The sequence below is a fragment of the Schistocerca piceifrons genome, chromosome 6 (genome assembly GCF_021461385.2).
Source record: "Schistocerca piceifrons isolate TAMUIC-IGC-003096 chromosome 6, iqSchPice1.1, whole genome shotgun sequence".
Taxonomy (NCBI): Eukaryota; Metazoa; Arthropoda; class Insecta; order Orthoptera; family Acrididae; genus Schistocerca; species Schistocerca piceifrons.
This window is the reverse complement of record NC_060143.1, coordinates 232,389,342-232,413,825: the sequence shown is the minus strand read 5'-3', so window position 1 is coordinate 232,413,825 and position 24,484 is coordinate 232,389,342. Positions and strand designations below refer to the sequence as shown.

General features: G+C 40.9%; 1 protein-coding gene across 1 annotated transcript in view; it reads left to right on the top strand.

The window, feature by feature from the left end:
* Positions 1-24,484, top strand: part of LOC124802670 (nascent polypeptide-associated complex subunit alpha, muscle-specific form-like) — a 61,147-nt gene that overhangs the window by 26,498 nt on the left and 10,165 nt on the right. The window contains exons 6-9 of the mRNA XM_047263583.1: positions 2,912-4,325; positions 8,696-10,972; positions 11,654-11,789; positions 21,251-21,690. Coding sequence (XP_047119539.1) covers positions 2,912-4,325; positions 8,696-10,972; positions 11,654-11,789; positions 21,251-21,690 — 4,267 coding nt within the window. The remainder of the gene's footprint in view (positions 1-2,911; positions 4,326-8,695; positions 10,973-11,653; positions 11,790-21,250; positions 21,691-24,484) is intronic.

Here is a 24,484-nt window from a genome sequence, read left to right as displayed (position 1 = left end):
CTCCTCCTGCCCTCCCTCTCTTTCCCCTCCCTTTCCCCATGCCCTCCCTCTTTCCCCTCCCTTTCCCCCTGCCCTCCCTCTCTTTCCCCCTGCCCTCCCTCTCTTTCCCCTCCCTTTCCCCCTGCCCTCCCTCTCTTTCCCCTCCCTTTCCCCCTGCCCTCCCTCCCTCTCTCCCCCTCCCCAGCCCTCCCTCCCTCTCCCCCCCTCCCCAGCCCTCCCTCCCTCTCTCCCCCTCCCCAGCCCTCCCTCCCTCTCTCCCCCTCCCCCAGCCCTCTCTCTCTCCCCCTCCCCAGCCCTCTCTCTCTCCCCCTCCCCAGCCCTCCCTCTCTCTCCCCCTCCCCAGCCCTCCCTCTCTCTCCCCCTCCCCAGCCCTCCCTCTCTCTCCCCCTCCCCTGCCCTCCCTCTCTCCCCCTCCCTCTTTCCTCCCCCTCCCTCCCTCCCCCTCTCTCCTTCCCTCCCTCCCTCTCCCCCTCCTTCCCTCCCCCTCCTTCCCTCCCCCCTCCTTCCCTCCCTCCCCCTCCTTCCCTCTCTCCCCCTCCTTCCCTCCCTCCCCCTCCCTCCCCCTCATTCCCTCCCTCCCCCTCCTTCCCTCCCTTCCCCTCATTCCCTCCCTCCCCCTCCTTCCCTCCCTTCCCCTCATTCCCTCACTCCCCCTCCTTCCCTCCCTTCCCCTCATTCCCTCACTCCCCCTCCTTCCCTCCCTCCCCCTCCTTCCCTCCCTCCCCCTCCTTCCCTCCCTCCCCCTCCTTCCCTCCCTCCCCCTCCTTCCCTCCCTCCCCCGTTCCCCTCCCTCCCCCGTCCCCCTCCTTCCCTCACTCCCTCCCCCCCGCCTCCCTCCCCCTCCTTCCCTCCCTCCCCCCTCCCCTCCCTCCCCCTCCTTCCCTCCCTCCCCCTCCTTCCCTCCCTCCCCCTCCTTCCCTCCCCCCCCCTCCTTCCCTCCCTCCCCCTCCTTCCCTCCCTCCCCCTCCTTCCCTCCCTCCCCCCTCCCCCTCCTTCCCTCCCTCCCCCTCCTTCCCTCCCTCCCCCCTCCCCCTCCCTCTTCTCCCCCTCGTGTCCCACCCTCCCTCTTCTCCCCTACCCTCTTGCTTCCTCCTTATCCTTTCTCCCACCTCTCTATCCCCTTCCTCCCCCATCTCCTTTTGCCCTCCTCTGCTTACTCATTTTCTAAATTACAACTGTTGTTTTTCTTGTAAATCTAGGAGTGGTCCAATGCCATTAGTTACACAGTTTGCGGAGCAAATTACTTGGTAAGGATGTGCTTGTAGACTCTTAAAGTTGCAAGATTTTCATCAAAAGCATACAAATTATTTCATGGCTTGTGATATGTTGCTAATCCAAGATAATCAAACCTGCATCAGTATTAGTTTAATTCCACTATTTATTATCCACTGTAACAAGAAATATAAGGGTTTTCCAGAAAGTAACCACCATTTTATTGTGGCACTAGTATTCGTGCGCGGAGTGCCATCGTCACATCTGCATGTACCCGTATTCAGTAAGCGTCCAGATGTGAAAGTATGACCTCGTTCTTTTGCACATTCACTTGTTATAATCTCAAAATAAGAGAGCTGTAATAAAAAAGAAAAATCCAATGGAATGTGAAGTGTGAACAGTAATGAGATTTCTTTCAGTGCAAAACATTTCAGCAGCAGACATTTATAGTTTTGTAGTGTATACTGTCCAGGCATTATGAGTGAAGGTGTGGTGTGACAATGAGTCCAATTTTTTAAAAGTGGTAGAAGACAGACACTCATGATGTAGAGAGGAGTGCCAGGCCTTCAGCTGTGAGTAATGGTCTTTCCAAGAAAATTGACTAAACAGTTTGTGAAAATCAAAGATTCATCATCTCTGAACTTTCTGAAACAGTTGTCGCAGATTTCTAGTACTGTTTTGTATGATGATGTCACTGATAACTTAGGCTGATACAAGTTCTGCGCTTGGTGGGTATTGAAGTTACTTACTGAGGTGCTTTCACACTATTACATGAAAGGAGATTTTTTGAAGAGAATTGTGAATGATGACGAAACGTGGGTGGCATACTTTTCTTGGTGTGCCAAGAGAGTCTTGCTGGTTGAATTTATAGAACATGGAATTACAGTCACTTAAAATGTCTACTGTGGAACTAGGAAGAAATGAAAGTGAGCCATTCAAAACAAACACCACAGTATGCCGACATCCAGTGTTGTGTTTTGGCATGGCAACACTCATCCTCACAGTGTTCGAAAAACTCTCGAGATTTTGAGGCAATTCAAGTGGGACATTTTTGATCATCTCTCATATATCCCAGACTTGGTGCCAAGTGATTTCCATCTCTTCACTCACTTGAAGAAGTTGCTTATGTTGCAGCACTTCTATGCCAATGACGATGAACTTCAAAATGCCTTGATAGACTGGGAGACTTTTATGAAGGAGGAATTTGTAAATTAGCGAAATGCAATGACAAATACTTAAATTTAAATGGTGACTATGTTGAAAAATAGCAAAAACCTGTAGTTTTGAGATACATATAATAATTTTTTCTGTACAGCCAAACAGAGGCTACTTTCTGAACCATCCTCATTATTTGCTAGGAATGTTGAATCATTTTTGTTTTGGCACTCACAATGCATTTTCTCTTTCATTGCATAATCATTTTTCCTTTGCCTATGCAAAACTGACACATTGCCGATCTATTTAAATGAAAGAAAAAGGGCATTCACTAGTGCTGTCCGTATTCTAGTCTCTTGCTGTTATTACTAATGGTAACCACTGTATATGACTGCATAGAGCTATAATTTATCTGCGAAAGAGTAACAATAATCCTTTCAAAATTGCAACAGGCCGTTTTACTTCTTCATTGACCTTCATTTCTGGTCATTGATGCCTACCTTGCCATGGTGAGTATTTAATCAGTATTCTTTAATTGTTACAGGTATCACGAGATTCTGCTCAAAGCCCTGCACCAGGAGAGTCAATCAGGCTACGCCTAAAACTTGAGAAGAGTGAACCAGCTTACAAGGTAGACGTCTCATTTGTCAATGTACCCCCAGCCCGAAAAGCAGCGGAGGTGAGGGCTGCACACACTCAGCAAGGGCGGCTTTTTGGAGCACAAGGAGGACAAGCAGCTAGTGGGCAGACTAGTGAAGAGCCTCGTGTACCCCCTCTGCACATATCACTTAGAGGTCGAAATGCTGCTGTTGTTGTAGGCTCCCGCAAGGACAGAAAGTGGCAGGGCAGTACCAACAAGGATGTGATAAGTGGACCACATGGCTCATCACAGACTGCCTCCAGTGTTGCTTCTGGAAAACGTTCGTCTTCATCCTCTTCTGGCAAATTAAAGTGTTCCTCTTCAAAAGTACGTGATGCTTTGTCAGCAGATGGCACAGGATCGGCTTTAAAATTCAAGAAAGTTGTTGGAGTTCCAGATGGTATGAACCAAGTGAGTAGCCCACCAGTAGTTAAAATTAAGAAGCCTGGGTTATCAGTTCCAAGCGAAAACACCAACCATGTGTCACCGTCTTCAATTATGAGGATAAAGAAGCCAAGCACTAGTAGTTTGAGTAGTTTGGAGAACACATCTGTTCCAACTGCTTCTCCTCTGGTGCGACTAAAGAAACCAGGAACCTTGTCTGCCACTATACCAGATGGCTTGAATGCACCTGGTTCAGTAATGAGGATCAAGAAGGCTCAAGAAAGTGCCGAAATTTTAGACGGACATGCACCAACTTCACCAGGTCCTTTTGTACGCATCAAGAAACCCCCAAATTCAAGTGCTATCTCGTGTACATATTCTCCTTCTACATCACCCGCACTCAGTAGCAAACTTTCAACAAAAACTTATTCAAAATGTGATATATCAAAAAGGGATACTACTGGTAATTTCTTAAATGACAGGACAGCTGCAAGTGTCGGTGGCAGTGATCTCGCAGGCAAAGTGAAAGTGAAGTGCAAAGAACGACGGAATGAACACGATGTTGAAGATGTACCATTGAAAGCGCGATTGAAAGAACAAGATGGTTCTCCAAGTGTAGATGTTGGTGTAGTGAGGAAGTCTCCTGCATTTTCCCCCGATCCTGCTGAAACCGGACCAGGTCGGCCTGAACCTTCACCACACAAGTTGAAACGCAAGGAGTCACGTAAGAAATCGCATCATGCATTGGAGAGGGATCGAGACAAAGAAAGGGACAGGGATCGTGATCGTGATGTGGAGTCACTTCCAAGTGGAAAGTGGCACACAGCAGTTGAAGAATTGCGGCGGACATCTCGAATCCCAGTGCCTGAGGTAGAAAATGGTGTTTCACAAAGCCTCAGGCACAATGCGGATGACAGGGAACTCGGATTCACAGGTAAGTCATTGTTCATGCAGAATTACTTGTTTTTATGAAACTGCTGTTTATAGAAAAAGAGCAATGGAACTTAATCAAAATCATCAGTGTAAATAAGAATAATCCTCCATCTGTAGGTTGGATTGTGACTACACAGTGTTTTAGCAAATATGGTTGTATTGGAAGTAGTATCTCTCTCTCTCTCTCTCTCTCTCTCTCTCTCTCTCTCTCTCTCTCTCTCTCTCACACACACACACACACACACACACACACACACACACACACACACACACAACACTACTGCAAGAGTGACCATCTTGTTGATTTATCATTCAAAACCTAGTTTTTTAGCATAATTTGGCTGTGAACGGGGGGAATGGTTACAATACTAAGTTTCTTATCCCTAGACTGTAACTGAATGTCCTGTATTTAATTATGTATCTGTTTGCACTGTATTATTCAGTGCGGCAATGTTGGTGGTGTCCTGCGCACTTTGATGGGGATATTATGATCAAGTACAATTATGATCACACTTACCAAAAAAGTGTTGACATGTTTCAGATTTAGTAAATTATATCATTCAAAAAACCAGACCCCTTAAGGTGCACTTAACTCTGTAAGACATGTCACTTTGCCTTGTAACAGGTATTTCCAAAACCAGTTTGCCTTCCACCATTATTTAGGTATATTTCATCTAAAAGCTTGTCTATTAAATTTTTAAATTTTTTATGTGATGTCCAACATATGCTGGAGCGATTAAGAAAACCGAGAATACATTAATTATTTCTTGTCTCTGTAGAATGTGTCACTGTCAGATTACTGGATTCTCCCTATATTGTAAAGCAGATAGAGGTGTTCTTGTCTTGTACTGTAATTGTGAATATCTATCATTGTCAGTATGATGACTGTATACAACAATTATTTTATTACGCTATAAGATAAATCTTGGTGTGCTAAATGATTAATGGAAAATCTCATATAAAGATGTGAAACAAATACTAACAAAGAGATAGAGGGGCTGGCCAGTACTTACCTCAGTTCAGTACAGCCGATAGATACACAAAAAACAGAACCGAAAATATCTTTGGCTTCCCCCTGACAACCATGTCTTCATCCTTGCTACCCTCCCTGTTTTCCTTTCCCTGTTGCTTCATAACCTGGGTTGTGAGTAACTGAATCCACTTTCCCTTCTTCCCTTTCTTTCCCCTCTCTTCTCCCTGGTGAAGGAACATTTGTTCCGAAAGCTGGGAACATAAGTTTTCGGTTCTGTTTTTTGTGTATCTATCGGCTGTACTGAACTGAGGTAAGTACTGGCCAGCCCCTCTATCTCTTTGTTAGTAAATCTTGGTGTGCCACTCACAATCTGGTTTTAACATGGTTAAACCCTAATTGGGAAACAGAGAGACAGGACTGTTGTTAAAGGCTTGATTTGTTTTTTGGCAGATAATGTTTGAAAATCTGCTCAGCTATGCAACTTTAGATTTTGGTTGTTCCCCTAAATCTTTTTAGCAAATTGTGGATGGCGTCGTATTGAATTGATGTACTCCCTGACCTTCGTTCTGAGCATAGACTTTATCTCTGATGGGTTAGTGGAGTATAGCACTGAACTTTTTTTGTATTCCTTAATTACAAAATAATTATTGTTTTACAGTACATTTTGCTAACTCTTGTACCAAAATATATTCAAGAAATCAGAGAAATTACATGTAACTGGCAAGGTGGCCCCTTTTGTCCACTTACTGTCAATTCTTGGGTGATAAAACAACTTCCCAGAAATCCAAGTTATCAGTTATGTGATTTAACTCATAAAGAATTTTCATAAAGGAGTTATGGTCTATCTTTATCTCTTTTGGCCCGTCACTTTTCTCTTTGATATTTTATAACCTGTACTGATCTCATATCTCCATGCTAAGCAGAATAGTTGTGTAATGAAACACAGATTCACCAAAAACATTCACTTCCTTTCCTTCTTGTCAAATCAATATTAAACAGTTCTTTCAACCAATTAAAGATGATTTCACCCCTGTCATCAATAAATTGTTCTGTCCACCGATCTTTGCTGACCATGACAGTGAGCTGTTGTCCAATGATAGTTATAAATAGACTGGAAGAAAACATGGAGTCATCTGAACAAGTAGTTAATGTCTCTTTATTGTTAAGAAATGTTGGCAAATTGGCAGTTTTTTTGAACTGTGTTGTTGAACCAAAGTACTAACCAGCATTTAATTGCCTGTTGTTTAGCATGTTCTGCACTCCACTTTTAATAACATCATTGCTGTTACTATTTTCCTCTCGCTCAAACGAAAACACAAAGCAGCATGATCTGTGTGGCATATATAAATCTGACCTTACTGCACCAAGAATTTTTCAGGAAAGTTGTTTTCATATAATGTCTTTGTGAACAGATATAAAATGATCCCACAAATGATGAAGAAGATCAGTGATGGCTGTTCAGTCAATACCAAAAACTCTTAAATCTTGACAAGGGAAACAATTGTGTCCTGGTGCAGCAAGCTTTGGAATAATGAGAGCAACAGTAGTATAAATTTATTTGTTTTCTCTTTATTTGCCTTCAACACAGTGATGCTTTACAGTCGAAAAAATTGCAATAAATTGAATAATAAAAGCAGAGAGAGAGATTGTGGATGAAGTGTTGTTGTTGTCTTCAGTCCTGAGACTGGTTTGATGCAGCTCTCCATGCTACTCTATCCTGTGCAAGCGTCATCATCTCCCAGTACTTACTGCAACCTACATCCTTCTGCATCTGCTTAGTGTATTCATCTCTTGGTCTCCCTCTACGATTTTTACCCTCCACGCTGCCCTCCAATACTAAATTTGTGATCCCCTGATGCCTCAGAACATGTCCTACCAACCGGTCCCTCCTTGTTGTCAAGTTGTGCTACAAACTCCTCTTCTCCCCAATTCTATTCAATACCTCCTCATTAGTTATGTGATCTACCCACCTAATCTTCAGCATTCTTCTGTAACACCACATTTCGAAAGCTTCTATTCTCTTCCTGTCCAAACTATTTATCGTCCACGTTTCACTTCCATACATGGCTACACTCCATACAAATACTTTCAGAAATGACTTCCTGACACTTAAATCTATACTCGATGTTAACCAATTTCTCTTCTTCAGAAACGCTTTCCTTGCCATTGCCAGTCTACATTTTATATCCTCTCTACTTCGACCATCATCGGTTATTTTGCTCCCCAAATAGCTAAACTCCTTTACTACTTTAAGTGTCTCATTTCCTAATCTAATTCCCTCAGCATCACCCGACTTAATTCGACTACATTCCATTATCCTCATTTTGCTTTTGTTGATGTTCATCTTATATCCTCCTTTCAAGACACTGTCCATTCCGTTCAACTGCTCTTCCAAGTCTGTGTTGTTGGTCCTGTTCATTGTGAATACACTGAAGATACAAAATACTTTTGTCGTTGCTTTCTTTATCACATCTTGTTTGTACTTGATAACGTGGGCATTTCAAAAAACTAAACATATATCTGAAAAAGGGATGCACTGACATAATGACTTTTTAATCACCAGTTGTGGGTAAGTCATCCAAGACATTGTTGGATAATACCAGTAACTATTTATGATATTCTCAAGAACAACTTCTAAATGTTGAAACTAACGTTTTGAAAATGCTATAACACGGTTCGTGTCATTTACATTATTTGCAGAGCAAGTTGCAGTTAATGTCCTTTAAAGATGAGGACTTAATTTGTTTTAACACTTCATCATAGTGCACAAGATTGTGAAATAAGAATGTTATATGTGTGTAAATTCTGTAAGTCATAAATGTCTTAAATTACACTACAGGAATTGTGAACAGTAGCATCTAATACTGATCCAAACAGTCTAACACACACACATGAATCAAAAGTCCAAGATTTGATAGTAAACAACCAAAGAATGGTTCCACAAGGGGTAAAAACTGTGATTTTTTACCATGATGATATCATTAGGGACAGGAAAAAATAGTTCTATTTTTTGCCAAATTCAGTACTATTTACTGGAAAATTCAGTGTGCTTGCTGTTTTTTTCCAAGTTCAGTGGTGTTAATTTGCCAAATTTTGTGGTGTTTTTTTAATTACATTCTTGTTTTTAAACAGTTTTATACATTGCAAAATTACAAATTTAACAATATGCACTAAAAGTTACTGATTTCTCCTTATTTCGCCAAAAACTGCTAATTTCGTACAATTTTTAGCGTTACTGTTTTCACGAAATTTACTATTCCTAATTGTCACTTAGAAGCCAGAATAAAATCAAAACTTTGCAGAAGCATTATTAGTTCTAAAAAATAATAGTTTTTGTTACTTAAAAATGCAGCTTTTGGAAAATAGTTTAATACGTCTTCTTGTTTTTTCTGTTCCAGAGTCTCAGGGTATTGCATCTTCTGTGAAACCAAAGCTGCGCCCTACTTTAACTGTGTCTGAAAGTCACGGACATTCTCAGGAGACTTTCAACAGTGGGGTAGTAAGGCAGAACTCTCCAGTGTCATCAAGTGCAAAACAAGTGGGCAGTGATTCTGTGATACTTAGTGATAAGCGCGGTACTGTCCCCCGCAAGGGAGAAGAACTGCTTACTTCAGGCAAGTCGAGTCCCACAGGTAGGCTTACAGTCACAGGAAAGATCTCAAATGATGTCCATCGCAAACAGAGTGCTGTGCATAGTGCCATAAAGCAGGAGAGAACTCGGTTTGTTGAGAATTATCTCCAGCAGAATCCTCTAGTTGCTAACTGCTTAAAGAAGCAGCATCGTGACCTTCCAAACTGTGATTCTAAACGCAGCTTATCTATCAAAAAACCTGCTGCAGATAGGTCAGGCACAGAAGAAAGGAACAATGTAATGAGAAGTGTAGTGACTGTCAATAGGGTGCAGATAGATGCCAAACAAGAGAATGAAATGAACCCCAGTATTCCCCCCAAAATTGCTACAACTCTTCCTGTTGGGGAGTTAGATGTATCGGAGGCCAAAGTGAAACAGAGGTTGCTCGAAGATGACCCTCTACCTCTTCCGAGAAAGCGGCCTCGGACAGACGCAGTTCTCACAGTGGTGTTGCCAGCTGTAAAAGAAGACAAAAAAGATAGTGATGTGTCTGTGGCTTCAAGAACTGCTTCTGCAGACAGTGATGACGGTCCACCTGTAGATCCAAGTAGTGAGCGACAGTGCAGTGTGACACCGACGGATGGAAGTGTGAGTCGTGTGAGTGGTGCTGACAGCCCTGCAGGTCCAGGGGTGCCAGGGGAACAGGGAAACACTCAAGGTGAGGACTCTGGTATAGAATCAATGGACGCATTATCAGAAAAAAGTCCAAACCAAGGTGAAAGCCCATGTCGTAAGGAAGAGAAAGATGGTGAGCAACAGCCATGTGCTCGCAACGATAGCAGTAAAAAGTGTTCCATACAACAGGTTTCTGTAGATTCTGTCACCACGATTACAGAAACACCTGTGGTCGAAAGGCGAGATGATGGGTGTTCTGAACAATATCTTTCCCAAAATGATAGTCATAGTACCTGTACAAATACAGAACCTGAAAACAGGGTTTCTGAGAATCCAGTTGTAAGTCTTGATTCTACAAGCCCTGCACACAGCCCAGTGCCCCAAGATAGTTCATTGACTGATTCGTCTTTCTCTGGGTCCAACACTGCCTCACAAAATCAGGGAAACTTTACACCTGTGGTAGATAGCATAAAATCTCCAGAGTCACAAAAGGAGCAGCAGACTTGCAGGTCAGGTATGCCTTCTGCTCAAGTTGAAAATAAAGATCCAGATGATGCGGATTTGTCTTTAGCTTTGGGAGAAAGTGACAACTCCAAACAAGAAGATGCAGGCAGTTCTACTGTTTTACCAACAGATCACCAGCTAGAGCCATCCAGTGGTGCAGAAGGAGAATTAGGGAGTGATAAGACTGCAGTTACAACTGATGCGGAAAGTTCAGTGGCAGTTTCTTCAGACGACATTGGAGTACCATCCAGGATGTCTACATCTCCCACACGAGTGCCTGATCCAATATGTTCCCCAACGCCTGGTGATCCACAACCTGTGCGCACCACACCTCCCTTGTACACATATTCAAATCCAGAAAAACATCGTGAAGACACCCCATCACCGGCAGCACTGGGACCAGACGAAGAAGAGGATCCAGACGGTCCGCCAGTACCACGGAGAAGGAAGCGCCGACCTAATTTACCTGATGACCATGATGTTGATCCTTCACCAGAGGAAAGTCAGGTTCCTGCACCCATTCGTGGAAAATCGTTACTGGAACAACTTCTTGTCGAAATTCCAGGAGAGGGTGCAAGTGGTGAAGGTTTAAGTTCAATTTCAACGGCTGCAAGTCGAAGGGGCCCAGGCACACGTAGTGCACGACTAAGCAGACCACCTCCAAATGCTGCTGCGAGTCCTGGTTCTGGACGTACTGCAAACCTCGGGAAAAGGCGGCGCAACGGATCGGAGAGTGCTGCTGAGGAACCTCAACCACGTCCCGGAAAACGAAAATGTTCTGAAAATGCTGCTGAGCTCATTAAAGCGTGCATGGGTTTAGAGGACATTCCCAGCAAGAGACCATCTGCCAGCCTTGGTCCGTCTCACCTGTCCGTGCCTGACCAGATGCAGATCCGCAGGACTTCTGGCAAACCTCATCGGAGGGGTGAGTCGTAGCAACATACATTTGTGTTCATTACACAACTATAAGTGATACAATGATTCTGCTTAGTTTTGTTGATGAATAACAAACTTAAGATAAAGAATTAGTTTAAATTAAATTCTGAATGGTTTAGTTCAGCAAAAGATGAAGTTGCTGACAGGAAGATCTTTCTGCAAGATTCAGTTGGCGAACTATTGTGTGCAGTCTAGTTCAGAATTTATCAAGTTACCACCCCAGTGTTGGAATGTTCAGTCCCAGTATGCATTAGACACCTTTTTTATTCTTTGCATTAATTATCCTTCTCAACTTCATTTTTTTTTCTTTTTTAATTTGTTTTTGTTTCTTAACCCTTCTCCTCAGACTAATTAGCAGCATTAACCCTTGACATCACTTGTATTTAGTCTTGATAATCACACATTATTTGGAAGGCCATTTCATCGTAATTGTAGGTTTCTATTAACAGTAGATCACCAGTGCTCAAGATTTTCCTAGAATGTGCTGCCTAACGGAGACAAAGCACTGCTTCCGTTATTGTGCTCTTAAAGTGATCTAGAGCAGGGCAAAATAACATGTCTCAGTCCAACTGCAGAGTGCAGTCTTTGCCAGACTTACTGTAATTATTCTTACACATTTTATATGCATTGTGACTGCAGCCTTTAGCAAGTATAATGTTGTTGGATTCAGCTGACGTGGAATCTTCAGACGATGAACCACTCATTGAAATTGCTGGCAAGGGTCGAGCGCGAAGTGCCTCTGAGGAGAGGGCATCTCCGAAGCTGAAAAACAGAATAAATAATAAGACTCAGGATGAGGATAACAGGTATGTTACATGCTGTCCGTAATTCCAACGAAATTTGTGTATGTTAGGCTTAATAACTTAAAGGCAGTAATTTTGAAAATTATTGCACAAATGCTAAAATTACCAGCTTAAAAAGCAACAGCTTTTGGCCTTGTGCAGAAAATGTTAAGTTTCATCGTACCCGTCAGTTATTTCCTGTATGGGACCAGTTCTTTAATTTAATACAAATTAGTTTTAAATCCTTGATTTATCCTCTTCCATCTTTTTTTCTTTTCATTTTTCCTTTGTTGAGCTGCGGCAGGGATGAGTAAGGCTGTCTCACATCAGCTACAGGATATATTACTTGGTGTATCATTATTTGCTATCACACAGCACTAATTAAAAGAGATTGTATTTGACACCACTACCTTATTAGAAAACTGTCAGACATCCTTTCCAGAAGCATTTTATTTATATTATTGTTACTTCTTTTTTCATTCATAATTTCTTTGCCTTTTTTCCCTGTACAGTAGGTTGTAGATTATGTAATTTTTATTATTGTGCTGTGAATGGGGAAAGAAGCTTAGTACTAAGATATGCAATCGAATTGTGTGTACACGTGAAAGCTGTGGGATGTTCTGTACAATATTAATTGATGCTTTGTACATAACTCACTAATGTGTAATCTGTCGGTATTTGAAGACAGTTTATCAGAAACAGTAGAATATCATAGTGCATCACATTTTTGGTTGTGACAAATTAGAAGAACCTCATTGTAAACAGTTGAAAGATAGATCGTCAGGCATTCACATCATGACTAAAAATAATCATATAGGACTTAAAAGTGATTACTTGTGATTCTTTCGAGAATTTGGGCTGCAGCTTAAATTACAAACTTGCGTAGTGTATAATAGTGGAAGTTTTTAACCTGTACCCACAATTGCATGGAAGCTTTTACAAGTGATACATTAATCATGGGATGTGGTAATTTGCCAGAATTTTTCAGTGTTTACTCAGTTTTCTCAATTTACTGTCTGCTTTTGTTCAGTTATTAGGGAGGAACAACAGCTGAGCAGAAATCCTGATGACATAAGGCACATCTGTAAGATTGTTGTGAAAGTCGCCTTTCTTCATTCAGCTTAAATTTAGGTGATGCATGCTTGAGAAGTATAGATATCAAACAGTTTGTAATTGATTTTCAATATTTCACCACTATTAGTTAATAGTATCACTCATGTTGTCATTGAGTTTAGGTTGAGCAAGATTTTCTAATTTGTTTTTGTTGCAATGGGACTGTAGTGCCAAGAGATAAAAATACTATTTGGAGCCTGCCATTACTGATCCCTGTAATTAAATTTATGTGTAATTTACATCTGATTCTATTACTGAAGACTAAATTAAAGAATAGATCAAATAAACAGTTACAGTGGAATAGATGTTTTATGCATGGGAAATCACAGTACCACTCTGGTGATACTAATCGCACAAAATTGAATTGCGAAGAAGTTTTCTGTTGAATCACATTTGTATAATGCAAGAAACAGACTAATTGTAGTGTACTTCATTAAAACCAAATAGTGATGAATTATGACAGACATTTCTATTGAAAAGTCATCGCTCTGGCATCAGTGCATCATGAACAACCCTAGAGGGAGATAAGAAAATATTCATGTCACTGCAACTTACATAGCTTACTATCAGAAAGCAGTTTGTTTCATTAAACCTATTGTATTACCTACAGAAAAATTACAGCGTTTTCTGTTGCTTCTCCTGTTTTTCACATCTTAAGACCTAAGCTCCTTAGATACTAGTATAACACATGGCATCCTGCTGCACTTTGCGAGGTGATAGCTAGTGGAAATATGTCGTCTACAAGCTAACAAAAAATGTAAAATCCTCTTACAGCGGATTGTCTCCATTGCCTGAAAAATGGAAGATCAGCACAGGGGAGGTGGGGGGGGGGGGGCAGTGATAGAGGAAAGTGACATATTTCATCGGTAGGACATACTCGAGTAGTTCATGTGTAAATTCATAGTATACTCAGATGAGATGGAGAGAAGGAAAAAATGGTAGATAGTATGTATGAGCTTGAAAACAAACAGAACATTAAGAGCTTAATCAAGAAACAAGATGTGGAGTAAAGTGCTGTAAAGGGAAATTACGGCCATCCTTTTCCCTTTTGGTTGCTGCCTTCTGCAATTTGTGTTTGACTGAATTCACATTGTGTGACACTTTGAGGTATACTGTGCATGTAGCACAGTACATGTTATCTATTTTCAAAATGCCACAATGCTGTGCATTCAGCTGCACTTTTCAAGGCCAGAAGGTGGGAAAAACCTTTTAGGTTTCATGTTGCTGGCAGGGAAGATTTAAGATTTGCATACTAGTATATCGTGTAACAAAGAGCTGCATTGTTTTAACTTTAACAAATTAGTGATCAGAGTTGCTATGTGATGATGTGATGTTGAATTCTTGATGTATTGATGCTTTTTGTGTTGTGTTTTTGCAGAGAAGACAAGATGTCCACATGAAACTTCCCTGATTTCCAAATGCAGTTAAAAAAACTATGATACATAGATACTTGTGGTTTGCAGCATCATGTAAAATAACTTTGAAAGTTAGTACACTTCTGCATGCACTCCTTTCATAACCAATAAACCACTTAGATATCAATACTCTATCTCAACCCGTGTGTGCTTAAAAATGTCTGAGGTAATGGACACTGTTGCATCTGCAGTGTCTTTCATATAACTCCACAGGAAGAGATCCAGAAGGGTTTTGTCAGTAAAGTGCAGTGGCCACTTTCGGTCCAATCCACCGCTGTGAAAGTGTTTGGTCTGGGAACTCACAAATATGTTAACTGCATTGCGGTGATGCAACATCTTTCTGGAAGATCACATTTAGCTTAAGGGTAACAAGTTGAGGGTAACAAAATACGTCAAACATGCCTAGATAAACAGTTGCTGGTGCTGTTTGCTCCATGAAGAAATATGGTCCAGCTATGATATCTTTCGTCAGTACACACCACACATTCATCTTTTCACTGTCTCTGACACTTTCCCAAAAGCTGGGGGGGGGGGGTTGAATCCCGATGTAGACGTTGTAGAAGGCTGCTTTGTCAGTGAAAATGGTATTTCCTTGACAATTGTGATTTTGCCCGATCCAGTGAACCCTTTTGGCAGCAAATTGATGGTGAAGCTGCAAGCCACTTCAGTTCTTCCATAACTTTAATTTTGTAATCATGTAAACTAAGTCATTTATGTGGTATCTTGTAAACTGTTGAGTGAGGACTTAAATCTCGTGATGCCCAACGAACTGACTTTTATGGGTTTCTTTGGAAGGTATCTCTGAGTTCCTGTGCCATTTTATCAGATCTATGTTCTCTGATAGAACGTAACTGCCTATTTGCGCTCCCAGTGGCTGGGAACTAGTCGTATCAAGTCGTTATGTCTTGTGGCTCCCTTTGAAATTTGTGTCGGAAATTGCTTTGGATGGGAATGAGGATTTTCGTTTCCACATACCACACCACACATATGGTGCTCTCTCGAGGTGTAGGTATTTCTGGTAATTATCAAGTGGCTGAAGGAATTGACAAGAAAAACCTACACAAAACTTGAGTTGCTTTACATGATACCACAAACCACAAGTATCTTTGTCTCATAGTTGTCTTAAATTGCATTTGGAAATGAGGAAGATTTTATGTGGACATCCTATACAGTGTCTGACATATCAGTTTCACTGTAGTAGAGATGTGCATGTTTGGACTGTTAATTATCAAGCTAGTATATTGTGAATGCTTCGTGCTTAGGTGACACATCAGTGCAGAGGATACTGTTCGTTACATGTCCATAATCCATGAGCCATGTATGGTTTGTGCAATACTGTGCTTCATTAAAACTTTCTGACATTAGTATAATGATAGATATAGTATATAATATGCTGTGTCTGTCTCACTAATAAATGAATGCTTACGAAAGCATAGCAATAAGAAATCTGGCAGGAGAAAAACTTTTTATCTAATCTGTTAAATAAACCTTGCTGCTAGTGGAGCATGGTTTCTCTACTAGTTAAAGATTGTTGTTGTTACTTTCTTTTAATTTCATGACAGAAACAGTTCTAGATTTCTGGTGCTTGGCATGTAACTTTTAATTTTTCTTTGTAAAATTGATGTTTTTGACATAATATTGGTTACCTTTCTTTCTGCTGATGCTGAGGAGTTGACATGATCAGTTTAAAGCTACCTTACGACAGCACTAAATATATGAGTTTACCACTATCAGAGGAACTGTGAAATCTTATCGCTGTTGCAGATAACTGACTGTAGTGTGCAAACCAGAGCTTATCCTCCACACAAAAGATATTTCTCAACATATATTGATTATATTTGTTGCCAAGAATTCAAGATGTTCAATTTGAATCTAGTACCTTAGCATTACATTAGGCAGTGGAGTGCACTTCTTTGATAGAAACAACTAAACATACTGTAGTGGTAAATGTATGAACACCGCAGTGCCTACAACTTTCAACTTATATTGATTACATTTTTTGCCAAGAATTCAAGATGTTCAGTTTGAATCTAGTGCCTTAGCATTACATTAGGCTGTGGAGCTCATTTCTTTGATAGAAACAACTAAACATACTGTACTGGTAAATGTATGAACACCGCAGTGCCTACAACTTTCAACCTGGCGATAATTCCTTACCTGCACTGTACCTGTATATGCATACAGGTACAGTGCAGTAAATTCGCATTCCACACCAAATCAAACCGACAATTGTTGAACAAGAATTCTCTTACACATGCAACCATTAAACTTAAAATCAGTGTTTGCATTAATTAAAAGCAATAGCTTAATTAAATATCAGAGACATGTCTGAATGTATACAGGAGAATGACAGTAAAAAGTGTAGCAGTTTTTGGGGAAAGCCACACGGGATTAGCCGAGTGGTCTAAGGCGCTGCAGTCAGGGACTGTGCGGCTGGTCCCGGCAGAGGTTCGAGTCCTCCCTTGGGCATGGTTGTGTGTTTTTGTCCTTAGGATAATTTAGGTTAAGTAATGTGTAAGCTTAGGGACTGATAACCTTAGCAATTAAGTCCCATAAGATGTCACACACATTTGAACTTTTTTTTTTTTTGGGGGGGGGGGCCTGCACCCATAACATTTTGGTGTTTGTACAAATTGTGTTCCAAAAAAATAGTTTGAATAAGTCATTCACTGAATTATGTTAGATATAGACAAATAAATATAACTTTAAAAGCTCAAAATAATGAATTACAAATTTTTGAAGATCATCATTAATAAAATACCCAAGTATACTAGAGAACTAGACATTGAAGTATCCTCAAACTCAGTCATTTTTAGTTTCTGTGTAAATATGAAGTCGTACCATGTATGTAATGTGGTTTCTTGGCAAGGTACTTTCTAGTGGCCGAACACTAAACTATCAGCACTGAAATGTGTATAAACGATGTTTTACTTTTTCAAATTTGTGGTCTAGGTTGTCTAAGCGTACTCAAGATTTTAAGTTTTTCTCAGAATAATAAAAATGAGAACACATGACTTAATGTTAGAGCTTTAAGCAGGCACTCTAAATTCTGTAAACCTCTGTCACCAGTTTTGTAAAGGCCTCGTCGCTACTGCTGTGGAGGCCGACTTTCCACTGTTGTTATGGTAGGTCGTGTTTGTGCATTCATGAAACGCCTTCTGGTGCAGTACACCACGAAGACCATTTCTCCCTACCACTGTTACCCAGCTGTGCCCCAGGGTCAGGTAACAGGATAGGAGAATGAAGGTTCTACAACACTCCAACAAATTAGTAACAAAGTCACACAAATGAGTTAAAAAGGTTTACTTATCTTTGTGACTCGTTGAGTAATGATGTCTGCAACACTGCATGTAATATAACACAAAAAAGGCCCTCATTGGTAAGTGCAAATAATTGTAGGTAAACTTCACAGCACATAGCAAGTGCTATTTACAACTACTATCTGTTCACTTCTAAGAGTTCACTGAACGATGTTCCATGTCTTAAGTCAGCCCTGGATAATGATCTATAACAAGGTGGACGAGAGCTGCTCTTCTATCTTCCGAGTAGGCTTCTGTCAGTTGTAATTCGGTCATTGACGGATTGTACTCGGCCGGCAGTTGGACTTTCATCCTCAGCTCTGCCCATGGCACTGGTGGAACTTGCGCAAGTCTCTTTGGCACTGGCATCAGCTAACATTTTTGCGCCTGTGATGCTTTTGTCCTGGCTGTGTCTTGTTTAGATGACACAACACTAAATTATGGCTGTAACCATTTACATATATAAAGAAACTGATGTAGAAGATACGAAGCATTAATCTACAGCAGGTATAAAATTTGAAATTTTGTTCCCCACCCCCTCTGCAAGTGCAACGAGTTTGAGAGATACATTTTGTTGTTGTACAACAAACATATGACATTGACAGTCATTAAATTCAATAAAATGGAGACAGTACACTGGTTCAGTAGTAGCTAGCCATGAGAAATGGTGTGTTTGCTCACAATAATAGTCTGTATCTTTGTCCTCTTCAGGCAGACTTTACCACTTTATATTTCACTCTTCTGTTACAGTCAAAATGAATCGGTGTAATTCAACGAGGCCATCACCCCATGTGCTATAATTGCATCCTCACCCTCTCTGTTATTATATCTCCTAAGACCAGGTCCATTATTGGAAATAGCATTATCCTGTGTAACTTTGAATATATGGGTAGTAGAAATTTGAGAATTGAAATTAGAATTTGTTGATGAGTTGTGGGATGAAAATTAATTTGTTGAGAAACACTCTGTTCACTGAACATGTCAGGAATTGTTTACAACATTTACAATGCAATAGTTCAATTAAAATGAGTTTGTGATTTATGTTTCTGTCAGTTGAGTGGTAGGGGTCAGCCACTAGTGAAGCGTAATTCTTTTTGAGCACCACACACTCACTGTATTGTCCATTTCGTAGCTGCATGTAGCACTTTGTCAAACATGGCTGGCTGCATGCCAGCGGCACTGCCCTCTGCCACAGCAGTCTTGTCAGTCACAAAGGTTTTTTTTAATAAAACTGCATATAATGTATCAGTTCCACTGTTATGAGAGTAAAAAGTACCGTCTTATTGAAGAAGAAAGCATTTTTGAACTGATGTTTGTGGAGTGTTCGCTAAACAAACAAGTGCCTTTCATACCATTCCAGCTTTGGTGCATATTTTTGCAGTAAATGTCCCACCCTTGGACTTATTTTTCCCGCTGAGAAAGAGGCAATGTTAACTTGAACGAGAATGAACAGCTGATTGTCCGAATGCATAGCCAGTACTAAAATATATTTAGTGAAATGTGGTCATAGGATTGGAGGGATAAATTAAATTAAGCATTTTCTGGTGGTACAGATAGCAGGTGTTATGCTCACTACTAACAGTTCATTGCAAATAGAGAATTTTGCTGTTTTGAACTATCACATCCTCTATAATGTTATCGGATACACTGTTAGAAACTTGACTACGTTCCCATGAAAAGTTTATTTCACTGTGTTCATCTCTTGCTAAATTCATCATTGTTAAGGGCACATAAGTAAAAAATAAACAAGGGCAATCAAAAGCTTGTAATGTGGTAGTATTGGACAGGCCAGGTTTGGAATACAAGCATTAGGGGTAGCAAAGGTAACTACTAATCGTATAGTTCAGACATTGAGCTGCAGCGCCAGGGGAATGTAAGAAAGACTCTCGTCAAGCTAGTGATGGAATTATCTGAATAATCAATAATGATCAAAGTATGTTAACCGTTATTGAGTTCTTTTCAGTCACTAGTAACTTTAACTTATAGGTACCAAAGTTTTGATGAATGTAACATTTCAGTAAATAACATGATTTCAAACTGATTATGTATAACATTTTAGTGAATCTGTTCTGTTTTCATAGGCATGATGGCTGTGAAAACAGTGTTGTCTGATAGTTAAGTTTGGCAGTGGCACCAGAAAACACCAAATATTGATTGATGTGTCAATTTCAATCAATTCATCTACTCTCAATAGCCACCTCACCAACAATGTTCTTGTAGTGTGCGTATAGTAATGCTGTGTTTGGGGGAGGGGGGGGGGGGTACCTTTATTCCTTAGATTTTAATGTATCAATGAAAATAATCAATTTTTGAAAATATAATGTGATTGAGTAGAAAAAAGATCTATTCACCAAGCAACGGCAGGAGGAAACACAGCTTTCGGAGTCAGGAGCTCCTTCTTCTGACAGAAGATTTGAAGGGGCAAGAAGAGAGGTGAAGGAAAAGGTCTGGTGAGGTTTAGGAAATGGGAGAGTTCAGAAAAGTCGCTCAGAACCCCAGGTCAGGGGAGACATACTGGATGGGATGAGAAGGAAAAAGCGATTGTTGGAAATTACTCAGGACAAGGTCTGGAAACCTGAGATCTAAAACATGTGAAGACAGGATAATACAGAGTTCACACACACACACACACACACACACACACAGAACATTTTGCAGTAGTTAAAATTGCATAAAGCTAAGTCCATTGTATGTGGTAGAGATAGAGGGGGCAGGGAAAAATAGACAGGTCAGAAAATAAAAGATATAGAAAACTAAAAGGGTGTGATGAAAGGAATTATTATTGAGAAGAAATTTGGAGACCAAAGAAATTAACATAAATGAAGGCGAGGCAATTTATGTTAATTTATTTGGCCTCACTATTTCTTCTTAGTAATTATTCCTTTCTTCATTTCCTTTTAGTTTTCTGTACCTTTTATTATCTGACCTGCCTGTTTTTTTTTCCCTGTCCTCCACCTTACCACATACAGTGCACTTAGCTGTACGCTCTTATTAACTTGTGCACAATGTTTTGTGAGTAGTCTCGGTCTTGCATATCACCCTGTCTTCCACCTTTTGGACCTTAGGTTTCCAAATCCCTTCTGGTGGAATTCCCAACAATCAGTCTTCCCTTCTCATCCCATTAGCCTTTTCCTTCACCGCTCTTCTTTTCCCTTCAGCTTTTCTGCCAGAAGGAGCCACCAACTCCAAATACTCGCAAATTTCAATATCTTTATATGTGTTTTCCCCTGTGAGTAGATTTTTTATCTATCCTATTGCATTAGATTGTAATGTGATGGATTAGCAGTTTATCATTTATATTGTCAAGAAAGTAATAGGGACCTTTTTTCTAATGGTTGATATTGTTAACACCCATAGTGTCGCCAGTAAATGCTTCATTCCTGGATTTCTGAAAGCAGTCTCCACATAATAAACCAAAATTACTTGTGCTCGTTCATATGTTTGTTTGTTTATAGTAAAAAAGTATGTATAGTAAGTTATTCTGAATACTTGCAGATCATTATTCCCGTACTTTGTAAACAATGTACAAAGGAGGCAATCTCTGAAATGCATATATTAATGTTCTGATCAAAAGGAAGAATAAGGATGTATTTTTGTAGTAAGCCTCAAAGACATTGTCAAGTATATTTTACAGAATAACTTTTTTTTTTACCCCCAGAAGCACCGCGGGACTGCAAGTTCGAACAAACAACCGCCTTGTGAACTCGAGATCCTCCCCTGGTGGATCAGGACTGGGGACTGTGGCTCCAAGTTCGAAAGACGCTGTACGGCGCACTGGAGCCACAGGGACAGGGGAGGATACACCTCGGAGATCTGTACGCCAGACACTTGGAATGGCAGGAAGAACACCAGCACGAGCTTCACCTCCTCCCACTAGGCTTGCCACCACGGTATCTGTTGCTACAGCTGCCTGCACTTCAACAGCATCTGTGACAACTACTACTACTGCGCCTACTGTGGCAAGCACTGCAACTAAATCGGTTATTCGTCAGGTGCAGACTGGCAGCAGTAATGCTGGTATTGCAACTAATAGTGGAAGTAACACCGGTGAAGAACTTAGCCGTAGGAAAACGAGAAGTGGAGCAGCTGCCAGCCCAGGTGAGTGGAGTGTGCAATATAACTTTCTTTGATATATTATATCAGTAGAAAACTGTCAGCTTACGTTTGTGAACACACTGTAAGACAGTAGCTCCTGAAAATAAATGACAGCGTTTCTTTGTGCCGTACCCGCATTAAGGGTGTAATAGGCTTAAGGTATGTTTAGATGAGACGTAAAAATTGCTTACTGTTAACAGTACATCATGACAATGTTGTCTGGCAACATTGCAGCCATATGTACAACAGCATTACCAGCCATTATTTCCTGTCATTGTTTGCGGCAATACATTTCCAGGCCACAAGATTTTATGAGGGGTCACCCTTTCACCTCAAAATTGACGAACACTGGAAGTGAGTGCTCATTAGAGCTTTTAAATCACACCAGAAATAAAGTTAGAAAGAACGAGAGTAATCAGGCTCTGTGGGTGTATTCTGTTTTTAAGTAAGCAGTATGCTTCATAAAATTTCCTGCAAACTGATATTGTATACACCCCTGTTCCAGGATTTACCATAATGTCACACGTTTTTGGTTGGTCGGAAAATTGCTAAAACTGATGTGTGTATGAGAGGTTGTACAACAGTTACAACATGATTGATGGTCTCCCTTCGGTTTTTAGCTGCCAGAGCTCGTACAAAAGTTTAATGTACCTCTTTAATGTTCACTATTATCAATAAACCTCACACCACATGTCTGCAATGTGGTGGTAGGACTGAAAGATTTCATTAAGGGAAGTTTGAAATAGGGACATATATTTTTTTATTCCCCACCCTCCACCAGCACACACCTCATTTAGACTGTCAGTTCCTGCTTCAGGTATGTATCGAGATGGTAAGAGACCCATGGCAACAAATGCAAACCGTGTGGCAGAACTCTTCCTGTGCAACTTTTTTGCCTTGTATTTGGCATAGGTTTGCAGAGTTCAGAATTTTTTGTATGCTTCATCAGATGTGATTCTAGCTCATCGGCAACAGGTTGCCAGTGATGTTTGCAGATAGTCATCTCCGTATATGTTACTTACAACATCCCATAGCTCTGGTCGTAGATGAATTGCATTTATAAACTTCGTAGTTCTCTTGTTTTGTCCATTTCTCCATTACTGCACACAACAAACCCATAACAACTACAAAAATGTGTGGCTATATTATTAATGTGTGTAACGTTTCAAACTATAGTGAAACCGTATTGTGTTCACTCAGACACGTGACTGCAGCACTGTCGATGAGAGAAGTAGAAAACAAAGGTGAGATTTAGAGGGAAGCATTTACAGCTGAGGGCAGAGAGAGGCATTGCCCTGCACTATGAAATAGTCTCCATTCTTGAGGGGACAACACTGTCAGTCCCTCAGCAGTACATTGTGTAGCAGCAGATGTATTGCCCAGCTATATTGCAAAATTGCCTTCCATTGCAGTAGTGTTGATGGCAGGACTGTTACAGCCAAATAGGGCTCATCCAAACATACCTTCAAACATCTCTCGTATATTTGAGAAAATCGGTGTGATTCTTTGAGTGAGACCCATTCTCAACATATTTTTCTCCAGCAGTAAGCCTGATGTTGAAACTGCTCAGTGCATTAAGAAGCATGAGAATTTTCTTTTGGGTACCTTTGCTGTTTATTGTTAATTATAGGTTTATCGGATTCTTTAGTGAAATATGAATATTTTTCTCCAGCGGTGAACCTGACGTATCAGGCTTGTTTAAACTGCTCAGTGCATTAAGAAGCATGAGAATTTTCTTTTGGGTACCTTTGGCGTTTGTTGTTAATTATAGATTTATTGGATTCTTGAAGGAAATAGTCAAAGATGTAATGACAACAAATAGAAAGGACAGATTGCAATTCTCCACATAGAAGAGGCACAACGAAAAAGATAGAAATATTTTGTCTTTCAGGCAGAACATTTCTACAGAATTGGAAAACACACACACACACACGCGCACACACACACACACACACACACACACACACACACACACACACAAGCATGCATGCACACGAGCACAACTCTCACACAAGGCCACTGTCGTCTCCGGGTGTTAAGACCCAACTGTGACTGCATCTGACATGAGCAGCAGTGTAACTACGGTGAGCAGTAGGGGTACAGAAGTGTGCGGTAGGGTGTGGGATGAATATCAGTTATGGGTGGGAGAAGATGCTAGTGGTGCCTGTAGCAGCATGCGTGGACGTGGTGGGGACAGGGTAGGGCTGCTAGGTGTGGTGTTGGGAGGCTGTGCAGGAGGTGGGAAATGGGAGAGTAGAGAAGGGAAAACTATTTAGATTCGTTGGTCAGATAAGAGGCGTATGTAGTAACTTAAGCATGGAAGGGGGTAGGCAGATGGAGGACTGGGACTGGTGAAGGTTGTGGCCGGGGAGGGGGGGAAAGTAATGAAGGAAATGTTACAGGGAGAGTTCCCATCTGTGCAATTCAGAAAAGCTGGTGTTGGTGCGATTAATCCAGATGTCACAGGCTCTGAAGCAGTCAGTGAAGTGAAGTATTTTGTTGGGCACCTTGCTCAGCTACTGGATGGTCCATCTATATTTTGGCCACAATTTGGTGGTTGTTATTCATGCAGACAGACAGCTTGTTAGTTGTTATGCCCATGTAGAATGCAACTAAGTTGGTAGATCACATGGCTGCTTTCACAGATGGCCCTGCCTTTTGATGGAGTAGTAGATCCTTGCGACAGACTGGAATAGGTAGTCTTTGGAGGATATGTTTGGGATGGATCTTGCATCTAGGTGTATTGCAGGGATGTGAGCTATGGTGTCAAAGTAACCAGCTAGGATGACCTATTGTA